This window comes from Anolis carolinensis, chromosome 6, assembly GCF_035594765.1.
Source record: "Anolis carolinensis isolate JA03-04 chromosome 6, rAnoCar3.1.pri, whole genome shotgun sequence".
NCBI lineage: Eukaryota > Metazoa > Chordata > Lepidosauria > Squamata > Dactyloidae > Anolis > Anolis carolinensis.
The window spans coordinates 100580349-100596255 of record NC_085846.1 but is presented as its reverse complement, the minus strand read 5'-3'; the positions used below and the strand labels follow the sequence as shown (position 1 = coordinate 100596255).

General features: G+C 39.4%; 1 protein-coding gene across 2 annotated transcripts in view; it reads left to right on the top strand.

Annotated features, from left to right (window-relative positions):
* Positions 1 to 15704, top strand: part of mkx (mohawk homeobox) — a 77635-nt gene extending 61931 nt beyond the window's left edge. The window contains exons 6-7 of one of the 2 annotated variants that reach the window (XM_062984182.1): positions 9722 to 9755; positions 11225 to 15704. In XM_062984182.1, the coding sequence (XP_062840252.1) occupies positions 9722 to 9755; positions 11225 to 11411 (221 nt within the window). In that variant the 3' untranslated portion in view covers positions 11412 to 15704. The remainder of the gene's footprint in view (positions 1 to 9721; positions 9756 to 11224) is intronic. The other variant, XM_062984183.1, reaches the window with a different exon arrangement.
* The last annotated feature ends 203 nt before the right edge of the window (positions 15705 to 15907 follow it).

Here is a 15907-nt window from a genome sequence, read left to right as displayed (position 1 = left end):
ATCCAGAATGTTGGATAAGCGAATGTTGGATAAGTGAGACTCTACTGTATAACTTCTGTTTATAACGGGGCTAGCAAAATGTAGCCATCTAGGACTTGCTGAATTATAATTCCTATTTTTCCACATTGTTTATTTATTTATTTATTTATTTGCTTGCTTCTTTTTTACCACGCCTTTCTTGACCCTGGAGGGGACTCAAAGAGGCTAACAGATCTGGCAAAAATTCAGTGCCGCACAGGTAAACAATAAAACATATCTCATCAAAATATAAACACTCTAAATATGTAAGCACTTTAAACACATATAAATCGATTAACAGATCAAAACCATATAAAATGCTGAGTTTAGCTATGTTGCTTATAATTGTGTAGCATTAATGCATTCTAGGACAAAGCAAAAGGGTTTAGTTGTAGATGCTGAGCACAAGCAACTCAAAATAATGCACTTTAAAGACTGTAGTCCTATGCAGAGTTATTCAGGAGTAACTTCTACCAGGCTCAGCGGGACATATTTCAGCGTGTTTGTAGATTACAAGTTATGGTTATAGAAAGCAGATGATGTGGTCAAATTCACAGTTATTTGGCTTGACTAATGAGTTAGTTTAGTTCCTGATGCTCAGTTACATTATAAATATAAGCATAGGTTCTCTCTTCAAATCACAACATTTTGGAATATCAGAAATACCAGGGACTTTAGGAAATATAGTTGACAACATACTGATTTTGAATCAAGTCAATGGGAGTTCAATCATTAGTCACATCATATATACATAGTGCTTGATTACTTGGTTTGATGACAGCTTTCATTGCCCCCCAACCATCATGGCCTGGGATTCTGGCAGTTGTAAGACATCAACAACAAGGTTCTGCCTAAGATCCCACCTTCTCTTATACTAATGGAGAATGCTTTTAATTCAGTATCAGTTTTGGATCATAAAGGGGATGCATTCTCAATTGTTGCATCATGAATACTCTTCTCTACAGAGTTGCCAGGCCTCAAAGACAAATGCCTTCCAAAATGGGAGTGATTTAAATGTGGAAAACAATAAACAAAGATCTTTTAGTCAGTCATGGAAAGGTTGTTGATTTTAGTTGCATTGCCATGTGGATTGAAGGTTTTTTTTTATTTTTTAATCCATAGACACATGTTTTCCCTATGAACATTCAAGCGAGTTCCTCTTCAAGAACAATATAACTATGTGAACTCTAGTTAACTCGGCTTGCACTTTGCTATAACCCCGAGAAGCTTTATGCTGAATACCTCATGTCTGCCTGTAAACTGTGGTTTGGGAGGACTGTAAGTAACCTAGAAAATGGCATTAAATCACCACTAAATCACACATGTGTGTGTCGTTCAGCCATGTCTGCCATTTTCTCCTTCCCACTCTTTCCTCCTTTCAATTATTTGGAAAATCTGGGTCAACACAGGGATCTCCAAAAGTAACAAAAGCCAGTTCACACGAGATGGGAAGAGAGAAACAGTTGAGCATGCACATGCCAGATTTGATATGAAAATTGGAATTGCCGAGCGCAATGCCAAACATACAACATGTACTTTAGTCTGTCTTTCTTCTTAACTACAATTTTCCTTCCAGATTCTTATAAAAGAAGCCAACGTGGGAATTTGCAATCCACTTTTACTCCAAATTCAGAAGACATATGGGATGGATGTACTGATATTGTCTTACCTGCCAACTGTCCTGATTTGGCAGACAGCCCCAATCAATCCTCAGTCATCTGCTTGTCCAGATATTTTTTAAACTTCCAAGATTTCTCTTCTCTTGCTTTTTGTCTTCGTCCTCAACTTATTTAGTTGTTGGAAGCTGAATTCAAAAATAGCTCAAGAGAAATGGAATCAAGCAAAAGTGATAGTTTGTCTGTTACTTCTTATTAATAATTTCTGCCATTTTGACCACATTACTTGGCCACCTGTGTGCTGATATTTGTCTCTGAATTGTTAGAATGTAGATGTGATGCAGCCCATGGGGAGTTGCAAAGCGTGGCGCAGCTGGCTAGTAACCAGCTGCAATAAATCACTACTGACCAAGAGGTCATGAGTTTGAAGCCCGGGTCGGGTTAAGCCCCCGACCATTAAATAGCCTGGCTTGCTGTTGACCTATGCAGCCCCGAAAGACAGTTGCATCTGTCAAGTAGGGAAATTTAGGTACGCTTTATGCAGGAGGCTAATTTAACTAATTTACAGCATCATAAAAACTGCCAACAAAACACGAGGAAAGGAATGAGGAAGTACAGCCACTAGTGGACAGTGAAGCAACAGCTCCCCCTGTGGCCGGAATCGTGCAGCTGGAAAAAAATGTTAAATGCCTCTGTGTCTGTCTATATATGTTGTTTGTCTGTTGAATGTTTGCCATATATGTGTTCATTGTAATCCGCCCTGAGTCCCCTTCGGGGTGAGAAGGGCGGAATATAGATACTGTAAATAAATAATAATATATTTGGTTTGCAAACCTCACCATAGTTCCCCACATCTATGGGAATGGTTTGATTGCAACCTATGTCTTCCCTGTTGTGCCATCTCCTTCAACTTTGGTGATGTGAAGCTTGAGTAGATGAACACATTTAGGCTATGCATCAGCATTGCATCCTTGATTATCATAGCCTGGTGATGATGATAGCACCTGATGATGCTGGCCTGCTGGATGGACATTTTCAGTGGAAGAGTAATTATTCCTTTACAATTTTTGCGTACATACACACACGCACGCACACAGTGTTGGTAGTCCATCCCCCTTATGTTTCTGGTAAATTTCCAAAAATGATCATATAGAGAGAACAGTAACTTCTCCCAGTTGTACAACAGCCATTCTCACTTGCCCCTACTTTATGGAACTGAGAAAGGCTATAGGAAGGTGCATGGGAACCTAAGACACGGGAGGCGCCATGTAACATACTGTACCCTGAGCCTTTGAGACAGGAGCAAGGAAGGTGTTGCAAATTTGGGGAGAGATGAAAGACCCTGGAGGAGGGCTGAGGCCAAAACTAGGATAGTTTTTGGATCAGGAAACAGGAGATGTGACTCCTCTCTAAAGTCCCAGAGAAGAGCATAAATGGAATCATGGGATAAGGCACTGAATCTACTAGGTTTCCTGACAACACTGTAACCAAATAACTATGTAATTGACACTCTTCCCATGTGATGGCCAACTGCCTCAACACTTTAGGCAGTTTGATTTAACATGCCATGTCTATCATCCTGATAATAATATATGTGTGTGTGGATGGGATCTTGTGTGCTGTCCAAAACCGCCTTACTACTCAGCATCCTTGAAGGTGTCTCGTTGCTCTTATCATTCAGATCATAAAATCTGGCTGCTTTGGGTTCCCAGGAGAAAGAAAAAGAAACTGCACTTCATTTGAGGGCACATCTTGATTTCTTCCCCATCCCTTTCCAGGTTCAGACTAGCTTTTGGATTAAAGTTCCCATAAAACCTGGCCAGTATGGCCAATGGTCAGAGATTATAGAAGATGTCATCCCAGACATCTGGAGATTATAATCTTATCTGCTTGTGACATAAGCTGTGCAAATAGCTCCAGATAGTATTCTGATGGGAGACTGCCAACAAATGCCAACTGTTGTAGGCTATAATTCAGGAACTGGCAAACCACCTGTGTCTTCCTTGCCTAAGAACATCCTATGAAATTCATGAGGTTGCCATGAGTTGACAGGCAACTTGAAAACACAGACACACGCACACACAAACACATTTACTAAGGCCACACCGCTTCCCTGGCCTACTAAACGTGCAAACCATGCAGGGCAGGCAAGGAAAATTAACTTGTTTGTTTCACGTTAGAGCTTGTTATATTTTGAGAATTGCAAACATGCCTGCTTTGAGTTACAAATAGGCTTTTGGCAGTACAGCTGGTAGTAAGTCTTGCCAGAATTGTAGCTAGAACGAAGCAAGGAGAAAGAAGTGTCAACATGCTAGTGGAGCCCCAAGGCTTACAGAAATCTTTAAAAGCCCAACTGAGCTCACCTGCAATACTCCTAAAGTAACTAAACATGCTCTGTGTAGAATTACACAGTCATGGAACTGAAGGACAGCCCAAGGGCCATCCAGTCCAACTTCATGTCATACAGGAATACAAAACCAAAGCATTCCTGAGAGATGACCACCCAGTTTCTGTTTAAAAACCTCCAGAGAAGGAGACTCCATCACACTCCAAGGCAGCATGCAGTGGCTCTCAGCCTGTGGGTCCCCTGGTTTTTAGCCTACAATTCCCAGAAATCCCAGCCAGTTCACCAGCTGTTAGGATTTCTGGGAGTTGAAGACCAAAACATCTGGGGACCCACAGATTGAGAACCACTGTTCTAATGTCTAACGGTTCTTGCCATCAGGAAGTTCTTCCAAATATTCACATGGAATCTCTTTTCCTGCAGTTTGAATCCATTTCTTTGTGTCCTTGGTGCATCTACATTGCAGAATGAATGCAGTTTGACAACACTTTAACTGCCATGGCTCCATGCTATGGGGTCCTTGGAGTTGTAGTTTTACAAGATATTTAGCCTTTTCTGTCAAAGAATGTGTTGGTGCCCCACCAAACTAAAAATCCCAGGACTTAAAAGAATTGAGCCATGGCAGTTGGTCATGGTGTCAGACTGCATTCATGGTACAGTGTAGATCCACCCCTAGCTTCTAGAGCAGCAAAAACCCAAACCTCCCCCATCTTCAATAAATCAGCACAGATGCACAATTTACAGAAGTTTTGAAGCCATGAAAGCATTTTCCCCAAGAGCCAGGATTTACTATTTCTTTTTGGTAGATTGTTCTGCATATTTAATTAGATCAATAAACTTCCCTGCTTAGTAAATAAATACTGGTACTAGTTTTGCTTGATGCAATAGGTAATGTAGATAAAATGTGAGCATAATGGGGCTTTTTTGTCTCAGTTCTATGACATACCGTATCTCCTAACTTTGTGTATTACACCACTATTTCAGATGAAATGAAAACACAGAATAATTTATAATTTTTGAAGACAATAATGAGAAACAGTATAAGAACCTGGGTATGTTTAGCTTGGAAAAGAGAAGCCCGAAAGCTAACATAATAGCTGTCTTAAAATATACAAAGGGGTGCCATTTAGAAGATGGAACAAGATTGGTTCTACTGCTCCAGAGACTAGGACACGGACCACTGGATTCAAATTACAAGAAAAGAGATTCCACCTAAACATTAGGAAGAACTTTGTAATGCTAAAACCTGTCCAGCAGTTGAATAGATTGCCTCAAACTGGGCTGGATCGTATATCATTGGAGGTTCTTAAACATACATTGGATGGCCACGTTTTAGGAAAGCTTCATTGTGTATCCCTGCATGCCAGAGGTTGGACTGAAATGCCCTTGGATTCTGTAAGATTTCTTAAAGAATATATAAACATTGGTGATAAATATTTTGATGATCTTGACCTGAGGAAAACTAAGTAACTAGTGATATTTTCTAGCGTTATAAAGGATTGTCCTTTACTGGAGGGAAGAGACATATCTGGCAAGCCTGATGTACACCATGCAATGTACAATTTTGTGGATGAGTGACTTATTTAACACTTGTGTTATTTAACCCAGCTGTGATATAATTCAACACAGCATTATTCCATTGTTTAAATTTTTGTAAAATTCCACAGTTGCTTTGTACACAATTAATGTTCCTCCAAGTGGTGTGCAATGCATAACACTCTCAAAACAAGCGCTGTGCCGTATTCTCAGGAGGCTCTGCGGATGATAAAGCTTGGGCCTGCTGTTTACTGAAGGAAATATATTGGAAAGCCATCAGAAAAATAACTCTTCTCTTCACCCCACTCTCTCCTTCTCCTGTACTTTTGTGCTATTCATGACAGCCTCTTTCTGTACACAGTTGCTTCTTTCTCCTCTTCGTGTGCAACTGAGCCGCTTGCTTCCCTCTCAGGGAGGATCTTTCACACAGTAACAAGCAAGAGGAGAATCATTTAAAAGGGGAAACATAAAACCGTGATTTAGAAAGATGGATGGAGTCTTTCAACTCCAGAGTTGTATACAAGGCTTTTGACTTCAACCACAATGCTGCAAAATCAAGAAGAGTGTCAGTTTCAGTGGCTGATGCTGGATTTCCCTCTAGAGATCAGAGATACTTCCAGGTTTATGACTCCTTATGCTACTGATCAAAAAATACTGAGCAACTTAATTTTTTTCTTCTGATCAGTTTCCTATGGGAAGAAAATGTTGGAAGAAAAAATGGGGAGCTTGAGCAGCTGAGGGGGGAAAGGAAGGGGCCTGAGGCTGTAGGAGTTGCAGGAGTAGAAGTCCAAAACACCTGGAAGGCCAAAGTTTGCGCGTGCCTGGTTTAGAGCAAAGTCAATAATTTCATTGCACTTAATCTATATATATAAAAGGGTAATGAAATTTCGGCCTAGGACAAAACAACAAAACTACACATCCCAGAAACACTAAACTTGGCAGCACAACCCCTCATCCATGCCTCTACGTTCATACAACAAAAAGAAAAGAAAAGAAAAGTCCTAATTAGAGGGAGAGGAATAATTGTTTTTATCCAATTGCTGCCAGTTAGAAGGAGACCCACTTGGTCTTCTAGCAACCCACTCAGCCCAGGGGACAGGCAGAGTTAGGCCTCACTTAGGCCTCTTCCACACTGCCTATAAAATACAGATTATCTGATTTTAACTGGATTATATGGCAGTGTAGACACAAGGCCCTTCCACACAGCTATATAACCAATTTATAATGGACTTAATGTAAAGTAAAACCTTTACCCTTTACCTTAACTACCGCCAATTCCTCAATACTTTATTTCCCATACCACCGTACTTCACCACAGCAACACATGGCCAGGCACAGCTAGTATAATATAAAGCATGAAGGCAGTAGCATGGTGTTGTTGAAACATAGAACTAGTCTGGACCAATGATTAATACCTTGGCTCTGAATGGTACAATTTTAGTATCATTCTGCATGAAAAGTTTCTGTTACCTGTGTGCAGAATTCCAGTAGTGAGAGATTTATAATTCTCTTGGAAGCAGCAGAGGACAGGGAAACGGTCGAAACAGGATGAGGCAGCCCAAACCAACCAGAAAGTATCTTGCTCTCAGCATTAATGAAACAGTGACGGTCCCGAGACAAGCAAGAGTAGGAGATGCTACAGATAACTTTTAAAGAAGTTGCTCTGTAAGATCATCCTTCACTAGAAATGAGGCAGCTGCTTTATACTAAGTCAGATCAGAGGCCTACCTAGCTCCTAAATAATACCACAAATCTAAAGAGCCAGGTTTCAGATGATTCTTTTGACAAAGTGATTAAAAGTCTGTGAACTTTGGAAATAAAAGTAGAAAATATTTCTCAGACCACTCATGTCCATACGTTCGTTAACACTTTTAAATGCAGTATATTAATGAGAGGAGCCCCCGATGGCGCAGTGGGTTAAAAAGCTGAGATGCTGAACTTGCTGACCGAAAGGTTGATGGTTCAAATCCAGGGGGTGGGTGAGCTCAGTTTGAAAACATGCAAATGTGAGTAGATCAATAGGTATTGCTCCGGCAGGAAGGTAACAGCACTCCATGCAGTCATGCCGGCCACATGACCTAGGAGGCATCTACAGACAATGCTGGCTCTTTGGCTTAGAAATAGAGATTAGCACCAACCCCCAGAGTCAGACACGACTAGACTTAACATCAGGGGAAACCTTTACCGTTTACCTTTAACAAGATAAGATTTACCTTTGCAGGAGCCAAATTGCCTTCCTGTAGGCTTGGTGATTTAATTCTTAATAAACATATGTTAAGAGATTTGGCCAATATTTTCTTGGATTGTTTTGAATTGAATTCCACCCTCTCCATTTTTTAATAGCCACTCTCCAGTCCTTCAATATATCTACTGGTCTTAGGAGACTTTTTTTAAAAATTAAAATATTAGATATGTTGCTTTTGAATTCTTAAGGAATTCTTTGGCAGATACCACATGGACTTATTGATTAGTTTGTTTGCAATTTTCAGTGAGGTCTTGAATTTCCTCTCTTGTCACTATGATTTGCCTTAGCTCCTCGCCTCCTTCTTCGGGAGACATTAATTCAGGCAAGATTATGTCTTTTTGGCCATAGCCACCATTGGCTGGAGCCAAAACATCTAGTGGGTTGTACAATTCTTATTCCTGGACCATTAGCCACAGAACAATGTCTTCTATTGCTCTTGGTTTTTGGAGGTGTCATATACTATATCTTGACCTCGGGAATAATTTAGTGTGTATTCTCCTTTCTCTTCCCTCAAATCCTGCATGTGTTTGGAATTTCAATGAATAGCTCATAGAATCTCAACCAATTCAACATAGCAGTGGGGGAACCCAGAGGTTACAGAAAGACCATATTAATAAAATACACAACTAAGAGAATCTGCAAAAGTTACACTTGCATATGTGGAGGGCTGACTGCAAGTGTTGAGTTCTCAGGGAAGGAGAAAAACCAGACTGGAGAGTGGCTTGAATGTCTGTTGCTGAATTTAGGGAGGAGGTTTTGATCCTGCCTCTGGCCCAGCTTTCCATAGCCCTGGGAGTCTGCCTTTTCACACCGGAATCGGCGTTTTTCCAGCCCCATCAATAAACTATAAACGTGTCTCCCGTTTGTCTTCTGCTTTATTTCAGGCCTGTGAGACACACTCTCACTTTTCACGCAGATTTCACTTAAGTGCTGGCAGGCATATATTCTTGTGAAATTAATATGTGCAGGTGGTTTTCTCTCCAAACCTCGCAGCCCATCTTCTACTAGCGATAAATAAAAAAGCCCTCCATTTTTTAATGGGGACAAATCAAGTGCAATAATGTGGGGTTGTTTTTAACATGAGTGATACTTTGCTGGAGACTCCTTATTCAGAAAAGCAAGGAGTGACACTCCAATAGATTAGAGAGAACTTGGGGACATAAGATGTCTTCACATACTTTGCATTTGCATGTTTGTATTATTATTATTGACACAACGACGTTGTATGACACAGCAAACAAGATAGATATGCTGGATTTTGTTTCACAAAACCACAAGTCGAACACTTCCCAAGTGTCTAGGACTGTGTGATGTATTTTCGGATGATGTGTGCAGATCCCAGCAGGGTGGCCTTTTGCAGTTGGCAGATCGTAATTTTGTCAATGTCTATTGTTTCCAAATGCCGGCTGAGATCTTTTGGCACGGCACCCAGTGTGCCCATCACCACCGGGACCACCTGCACTGGTTTCTGCCAGAGTCTTTGAAGTTCAATCTTGAGGTCCTGATAGCGGCCGAGTTTTTCCTGTTGTTTTTCATCAATGCGACTGTCACATTGATGTCAATGGCAACATCAATGATCCAAATCTTGTTCTTTTCCACAACTGTGATGTCTGGTGTGTTGGAAAAGGGTATTATTATTATATTATTATTATTATTATTATTATTATTATTATTATTATTATTATTATTATTATTATTATGTTTGTATGTTCACAGATATCACATTTTTCAGTATCTGTCATCGGAAGTATAATTACTGGAAGGGGGATAAGGGCATGACGCTCTCCCCATCCCAGTAAAAATTCCACCTCCAAATGGAATGATCTTTTAATGATTTTTACTTTTCTATAAATGTATGGTTTCATAAAAGCCTATTGTCCCATAACATATCTTCATTCTCTCTTAACTTTAACATTTCCCCATGTAAAACTGAAAGTTAACAAGAATATTCTCTCCTTTCAGAAACTCTGGAGCATGGCCCCAACAAGTGTGAAAGGTGAGTAAAAGTTACCTTTGCCAGTTGCATATTTGGATTATCAGTTGTTGGCAGCAGGGATGGGCAAACATCACTCCATTCGCCTTCAGAACAACTGGGTCAGTTACAAAAATGTAAGGGTTTCTGTAAGTACAGGTTGAGCACCCTTGATCTGAAATGCTTGGGACCATAAGTGTTGTACATTTCAGATTTTTTTTTTCAGATTTTGGAATATTTTTATATACATAATCAGATGTCTTGGAGATGGGACCTTATACACATAGCCTGAAAGTATGTGTATGCATAATATTTTCATATTTTTGTACCTGAAACAAACTTTGTGTACATTGAACCAGAAGAAAGCAAAGATGCCACTATCTTAACCATTTATGCCAGTGGTTCCCAACCTTTGGGCCTCCAGGTGTTTTGGACTTCAGCTCCCAGAAATATATATCTTAGGGACCGCCTTCATTCCTTTTTTCCATCAGTGGTCACCTCGACCCTCCCAGGAAAATCTCCTATACGTACCGGGCCCTAGGGAGGTATGCCTGGAAGCTACAAGGCGTAGAGCCTTTTCGACCTATGCTCCAATTCTGTGGAACTCATTGCCTCCATATGTTAGAGCAATGTCGGAGTTGCGACCTATTGTAAAAGCGCTCAAGACTTGGCTGTTTGGTTGCGCATTTAAGTAATTTAGATCTAATTTGCCAAATAGTCTGTTGAATGTTTTTATGTTGAATGTTTTTATATTGTGGAATGATATTTTAAATTGTAAGTCGTTCGGAGCACTCTGGTGGAGAGTGACTAATTAAGAAATGAAGTGAAGTGAAGTGAAGTGAAGTGAAGTGAAGTGAAGTGAAGAAATCCCAGCCAGCTTACCAGCTGTTAGGAACTGTGGGAGCTGAAGTCCAAAACACCTGGAGGTCCAAAGGTTGAGAAGCACTGATTTATGCAGAACATTTTGGATTCTGAAGTATTTTGGAATGCTGGATAGGAGATGTTCGACCTAAAATCAGAGGCAATGCTTGCTAAAAGCAAGCAGCATTCTGCTTTTGCAAGTTGAAGTAAGGTGAATGGAGAAAGTACAAATGCTTGAGAGGCTGAGAGGGGAGAATAGGAGACAGAGCAATGGATTCAAATTGCAGGAAAAAATATTCCACCTAAATATTAGGAAGAACGTATTGATGACAATAACTGTTTGACCATGGAATATACTACCTGGGAGTGTGGTGATATCTCATTCTCTGCAGGCTTTTAAGCAGAGGGTGACCATGTATTGGGGATGCTTTGATTTTGTTTTCCTGCAATTGCAAGTTGTTGGACTAGATGACAGGTGACAGGTTTGCCTTAGGGTCGCCGTAAGTCAGAAATAACTTGAACCACACAACTACATGACTAACAAGATACCAACAAATGCATTATTTCTACTTGCACTGCTGTAACAGTTATAACAATTGGACACAAAAATATTTCTTATTCCTTGATTCTAGTGCAGCTAACAGAAAGAGATCGAACAAAGACGAGACGTATTGGAAAGAGATCAATGCAGCAATGGCCTTAACAAACCTTGCGCAAGGAAAGGACAAACTGCAAGGAACAACCAGCTGCATCATCCAGAAATCGTCACATATATCAGAAGTAAAGACTGTCAAAGTGCCACTAGTACCACCATTTTAAAGCGAGTGAGATGCCTTTCTTTTCAAGTGGACATTCTTTTTTTCCATACTATTGGTTTCCCCATAAAATCAAGACAAGAGATCTAAAACGAATATTGGAAAATAATTCCTTTTGTGCCACATTCTGTAAAAATAATGATGGGTACCAAAATCATCCAGTAAACAAGTACCACTAAAACAGGTGGGAATTTCACAAGAGGCTGGAAGTTTTGTCAGCTGATTTCCATTTATTTTAGGGGTGCTTGTTGAGAGGATTTCCCATGGACAATAAACAGATGCTCGCTCAGGCTAAAATATGTGTTGCTGTTGTTGTTATATAAATGTAAAATCAGTTCTATAAAGGGCATGTAAATTATGGAAGAAAAAGCCCTTCCAATTTTTTTTGAATCAAACTATTAACTTATTTTATTGTATTAATCCAACTGCACATTACGCCTCTGCATTGCTATAACAATAAGTGCCTTGCTTTCTTACAATAAGCTAGAACGTGGGCACAGCTCAAGACAAGTGTGCCTCAAAGTGCCAATGCCATAACGCTTTAACCTTTGCATGTAATTCTAGATACGTCCTGAGTAGTTTAAAACTGACCTCAAAAAGGTGGATTTTTTAATTTTTAAGACCTTATACATTTACCTTATGCAAGGTAGAAATTTGTACGTCTCTGGAATGATATTATACATCTCAAAAATGAAAAAGTTCACTTTCTCATCAAGTAATGTACAGTTTTTCTTGCTCAAGTGAAGAAAAAGTTGTTACTATGTGTATCTTGATTTTTAACCCTTTTCCTGCATTTGCAGTATTACCAAAACAGATGAAGTGCAATACGGTAGAGAAATACACAATGTTTATTTTTATTTTGAGGAACATCTCCACCTCTTTCTCTTTCTCCCCTCTTCCCATAATATGAGTATCCCTTATCCAAACTGCTCGGGACCAGAAGTATTTGGGAATTTTCTGATTTTAGAATATTTACACAGAGAATGAGGTATCTTGGTAATGGGACCTAATTCTAAACACGAAATTCATTAATGTTTAATATATGCCTTATGTGCATAGCTTCAAGTTAATTTTATACACAATATTTTAAATAATTTTGTACATGAATCAAAATGTGTGCATAATGAACAATTAGAAAGTAAAGGTGGCATTATTTCTGCCACTCATACGGACAATTCTGGATTTGGATTTTGGAGCACTTTGGATTTCTAGATACTCAATCTGTATATATGTATATCTGTATGTATGTACAGTCAGGTTTCCGTCAATCCAGTCTTTCCATGAATATGTCTTTTCCAATTCAACCACACAAGGAAAATATAAATTTAAGGCATTTACAGGAGACTTGTAGCAGTTCCCGCTTTGATGACTTCATAATGTGAATATTTACCTACACTTTGTAATGGCCATTTGCATCGTGATTCCTTTCTTCAGATTGTCTTTTGCATTGACACTGATCAGTGGTTTATGTGGACAGGAAGACGGTAACCCAAAAGGGATTTAAGCCCCACATATAAAAATTCTCCCCTGCTCCAAATATTCCATAGCGTCCATGTGTTTAGATAGAAAAGCCTTTGCTTCTCAGTGAAGCCGTCGGTAAACCCAGTTTGGATTTCTTCTGTTTGACTTATTGAAACTGTTCTGTAAGTAAACAAAGGCAATCACTTTTTTGGTACCAAATCAACCCATGGTTTCAGTTTATTATTTATACTGGAATTCAATAACTTTCCACAGAGGAAACTGTTATTGCCTTAATGCATTCAAAATGTTTTTATTTTGGTACGGAATCTTTCAAATGAAGACAATTCCCATTCCAATGAAGTGGAGTGGGGCAGGGGGAGTAATGAAATCTATATATTATATAAAGTGAAAAGCCAGAATTGAAAACATGTGGCACGTAGAAAACACCCAACAATTGTGGCAGTGACTGAATTCAGAGTCAAAGTAGATGCTAAATTGAGCATTAAAAACAACATTTCGAACCCTTAAATCCGACTGCCATTGAGTAGAGTGAATTGTATAAAATAGGCTTTTATGGAGGTATACAGGATTTTTCTTCAACCATACAGAAATATTCTAATCATGTTCCCCCTCTTGAATAAACAGCGGTAAAGCCAAATATAGTTTATAGTGAGCTGGTAAAAGAAAACTGAGAAAAAGAGTTAATTGTCCACAATCCAGTTTAGGAGAAAGTTGAAGCCTAGTTTATTTCCCTTGAACCTGATTGAATGACACATCCGAATAACAGTATTCTGATTTAAATAGGGGGATTTAGTTTGAGATAAATTCGGATATTTGCAAATGAGTTCTCAGTCCAGGAATGCTGCTAATCCCCTGTTTTCACTCAACACACTATGGTTCACACAAAAACAAAGGCACGTGCCCTGGTTGAGGTGAACAAAGATGTCTCCATTATTTTGTTCATCAAGCAAAATGCCAAGGACCTCAACAAGTCCACTCTGCTATACAGTATATTTTGTCTATAAACCATGCAGCTGATGGGATCCAAACTTACTCATGCTTGGAACAGTAAAGGTAAAAGTTTTCTCCTGACATTAAGTCTAGTCATGTCCGACTCTGGGAGTTGGTGCTGATCTCCATTTCTAAGCCAAAGAGCCAACGTTGTCCGTAGACACCTCCAAGGTCATGTGGCCGGCATGAATGCATTGCGCAGAAGCTGGGGCTAACAGTGGGAGCTCATCCCGCTCGCCGGATTTGAACCACTGACCTTTTGGTCAGCAAGTTCAGTAGCTCAGTGGTTTAACCCACTGCATCACCGAGGCCTCCTTAGACCAGACCACTGAAAAGAATGGGACTTAAGTGAGCCCCCATAATTATAGTGCTCCCAAAGTAACCAAATCTCAATCAGTCCAGTCTTTCCATGAATAAGTTTCTCCCAATACAAGCATAAAATCAATACATGCACATATCCCGCACATATTGAACCTGCCCTCCACATTTCATGGTTTAACTTTTGAAGGTTTGATTAGGAATCTCCTGGGTCTCCACCGCAACTCTAGAGTCAGCTTCTGGCAAACGTTGGCCACACAACCTCTGAGGATGCCTGTCATAGATGTGGGCGAAACGTCAGGAGAGAATACTTCTAGAACATGGCCATACAGCCCGGAATACAAACAACAACCCTGTGATCCTGGCCATGAAAGCCTTTGACAACACGTTGGCCACACAGTTGCTCTGGAGGAACTAGAGTAACTAGAAATTTCTAGAGAGAATACTGTACTTTTCTAGGAATTTGTAGGTCTTCCAGCATGATTCTCTGGTCATTGTCCTGCAGAAGTTGACCATGCAGTAGCTTGAGGAGCTAAAAATTCCTAGAAAGAATACTTCTCTAGATATTTCTAGGTCCCCCAGTGCAGTTCTATGGTCGTCTTCTGGTGGAAGTTGGCCATACAGTTATGCTGGGGGATCTTTAGATTCCCAGAGAGATATTCTCTCATATAAAAATAAACTAATTTTCATGCTGACTTGAGGGGCTGAATTTTGCTCTGTTCACAAATTGATATGAACTTGTATCAAACTGAACTTAAAGTTGGCGAGATGAGAAATCCAGCAAAACTCACATTCGTAAATTCACCAGCCCCTAGCAATAGTCGTGTCCATACAACTAGATCAAAATAAACAAGGTTTTGATATAAGTCTGAACTGAATCTTTTTTGTAATGTTTCCTCTGAGCTCTCTCTTGTAATACATTTTTCAATACCTCCGTAGTACTATGCACATTCCTCCATTCCTGGATGAATATGAACATCTACCATGTAATGACGAGGATCAAGCCCTCGGTAAAACTGACTAAAAAAGTTCCTCAAGCATAGCCAGTTCCAATTGCACTAATATACTAATCTAGATAGCAAATACCCACCCTGGTGTAACATGTAGAATGCATCTTGATGTAACATAGCATTTCCCGATGGTTGTTTGTTTTTAAAGTGTATAATTAAAATGATTTGATATGAAAAAATATTTTGTACATAAATATATATATTTTTACTTTTTATAAAAATGGCTGTTTTGCATCGACATAAAAGCAGGAAATATATGTTGCGACTGTATGAACAGTTGAAGTGTACTTTTTATTGACTTGCATCCTTATGCAAAAGAGGTCTCTCCACAACAGTGACGTTTGAGATCAGATCTACTGGATTTTGTCATAACAATGTGAGTTTTTTTTTTACAAAATAAAAAATTAAAACAAAGAGTAAAAACTTCACTTTAGTTCATACTATTGTAAGTTATTCTGGTATTAAATATTTTGTGACAATAAACTTGTCTTACCAAACTTTTCTGTAAGATATATTTTCTGTGTAATGGAATTCATGGGCAGGGATAAAGGCCATCACAGAGTTTTGTATACATATCAGTCGAAAAAATGCAGTACACAGTTTTGGCATCATTTTCTTTAGGGTTTCCTGATGGCTCCATGCTAAAAACATAAGACAAAGGGAGGGCTTTGTTCAAACATAGACATACACCATATTTTTC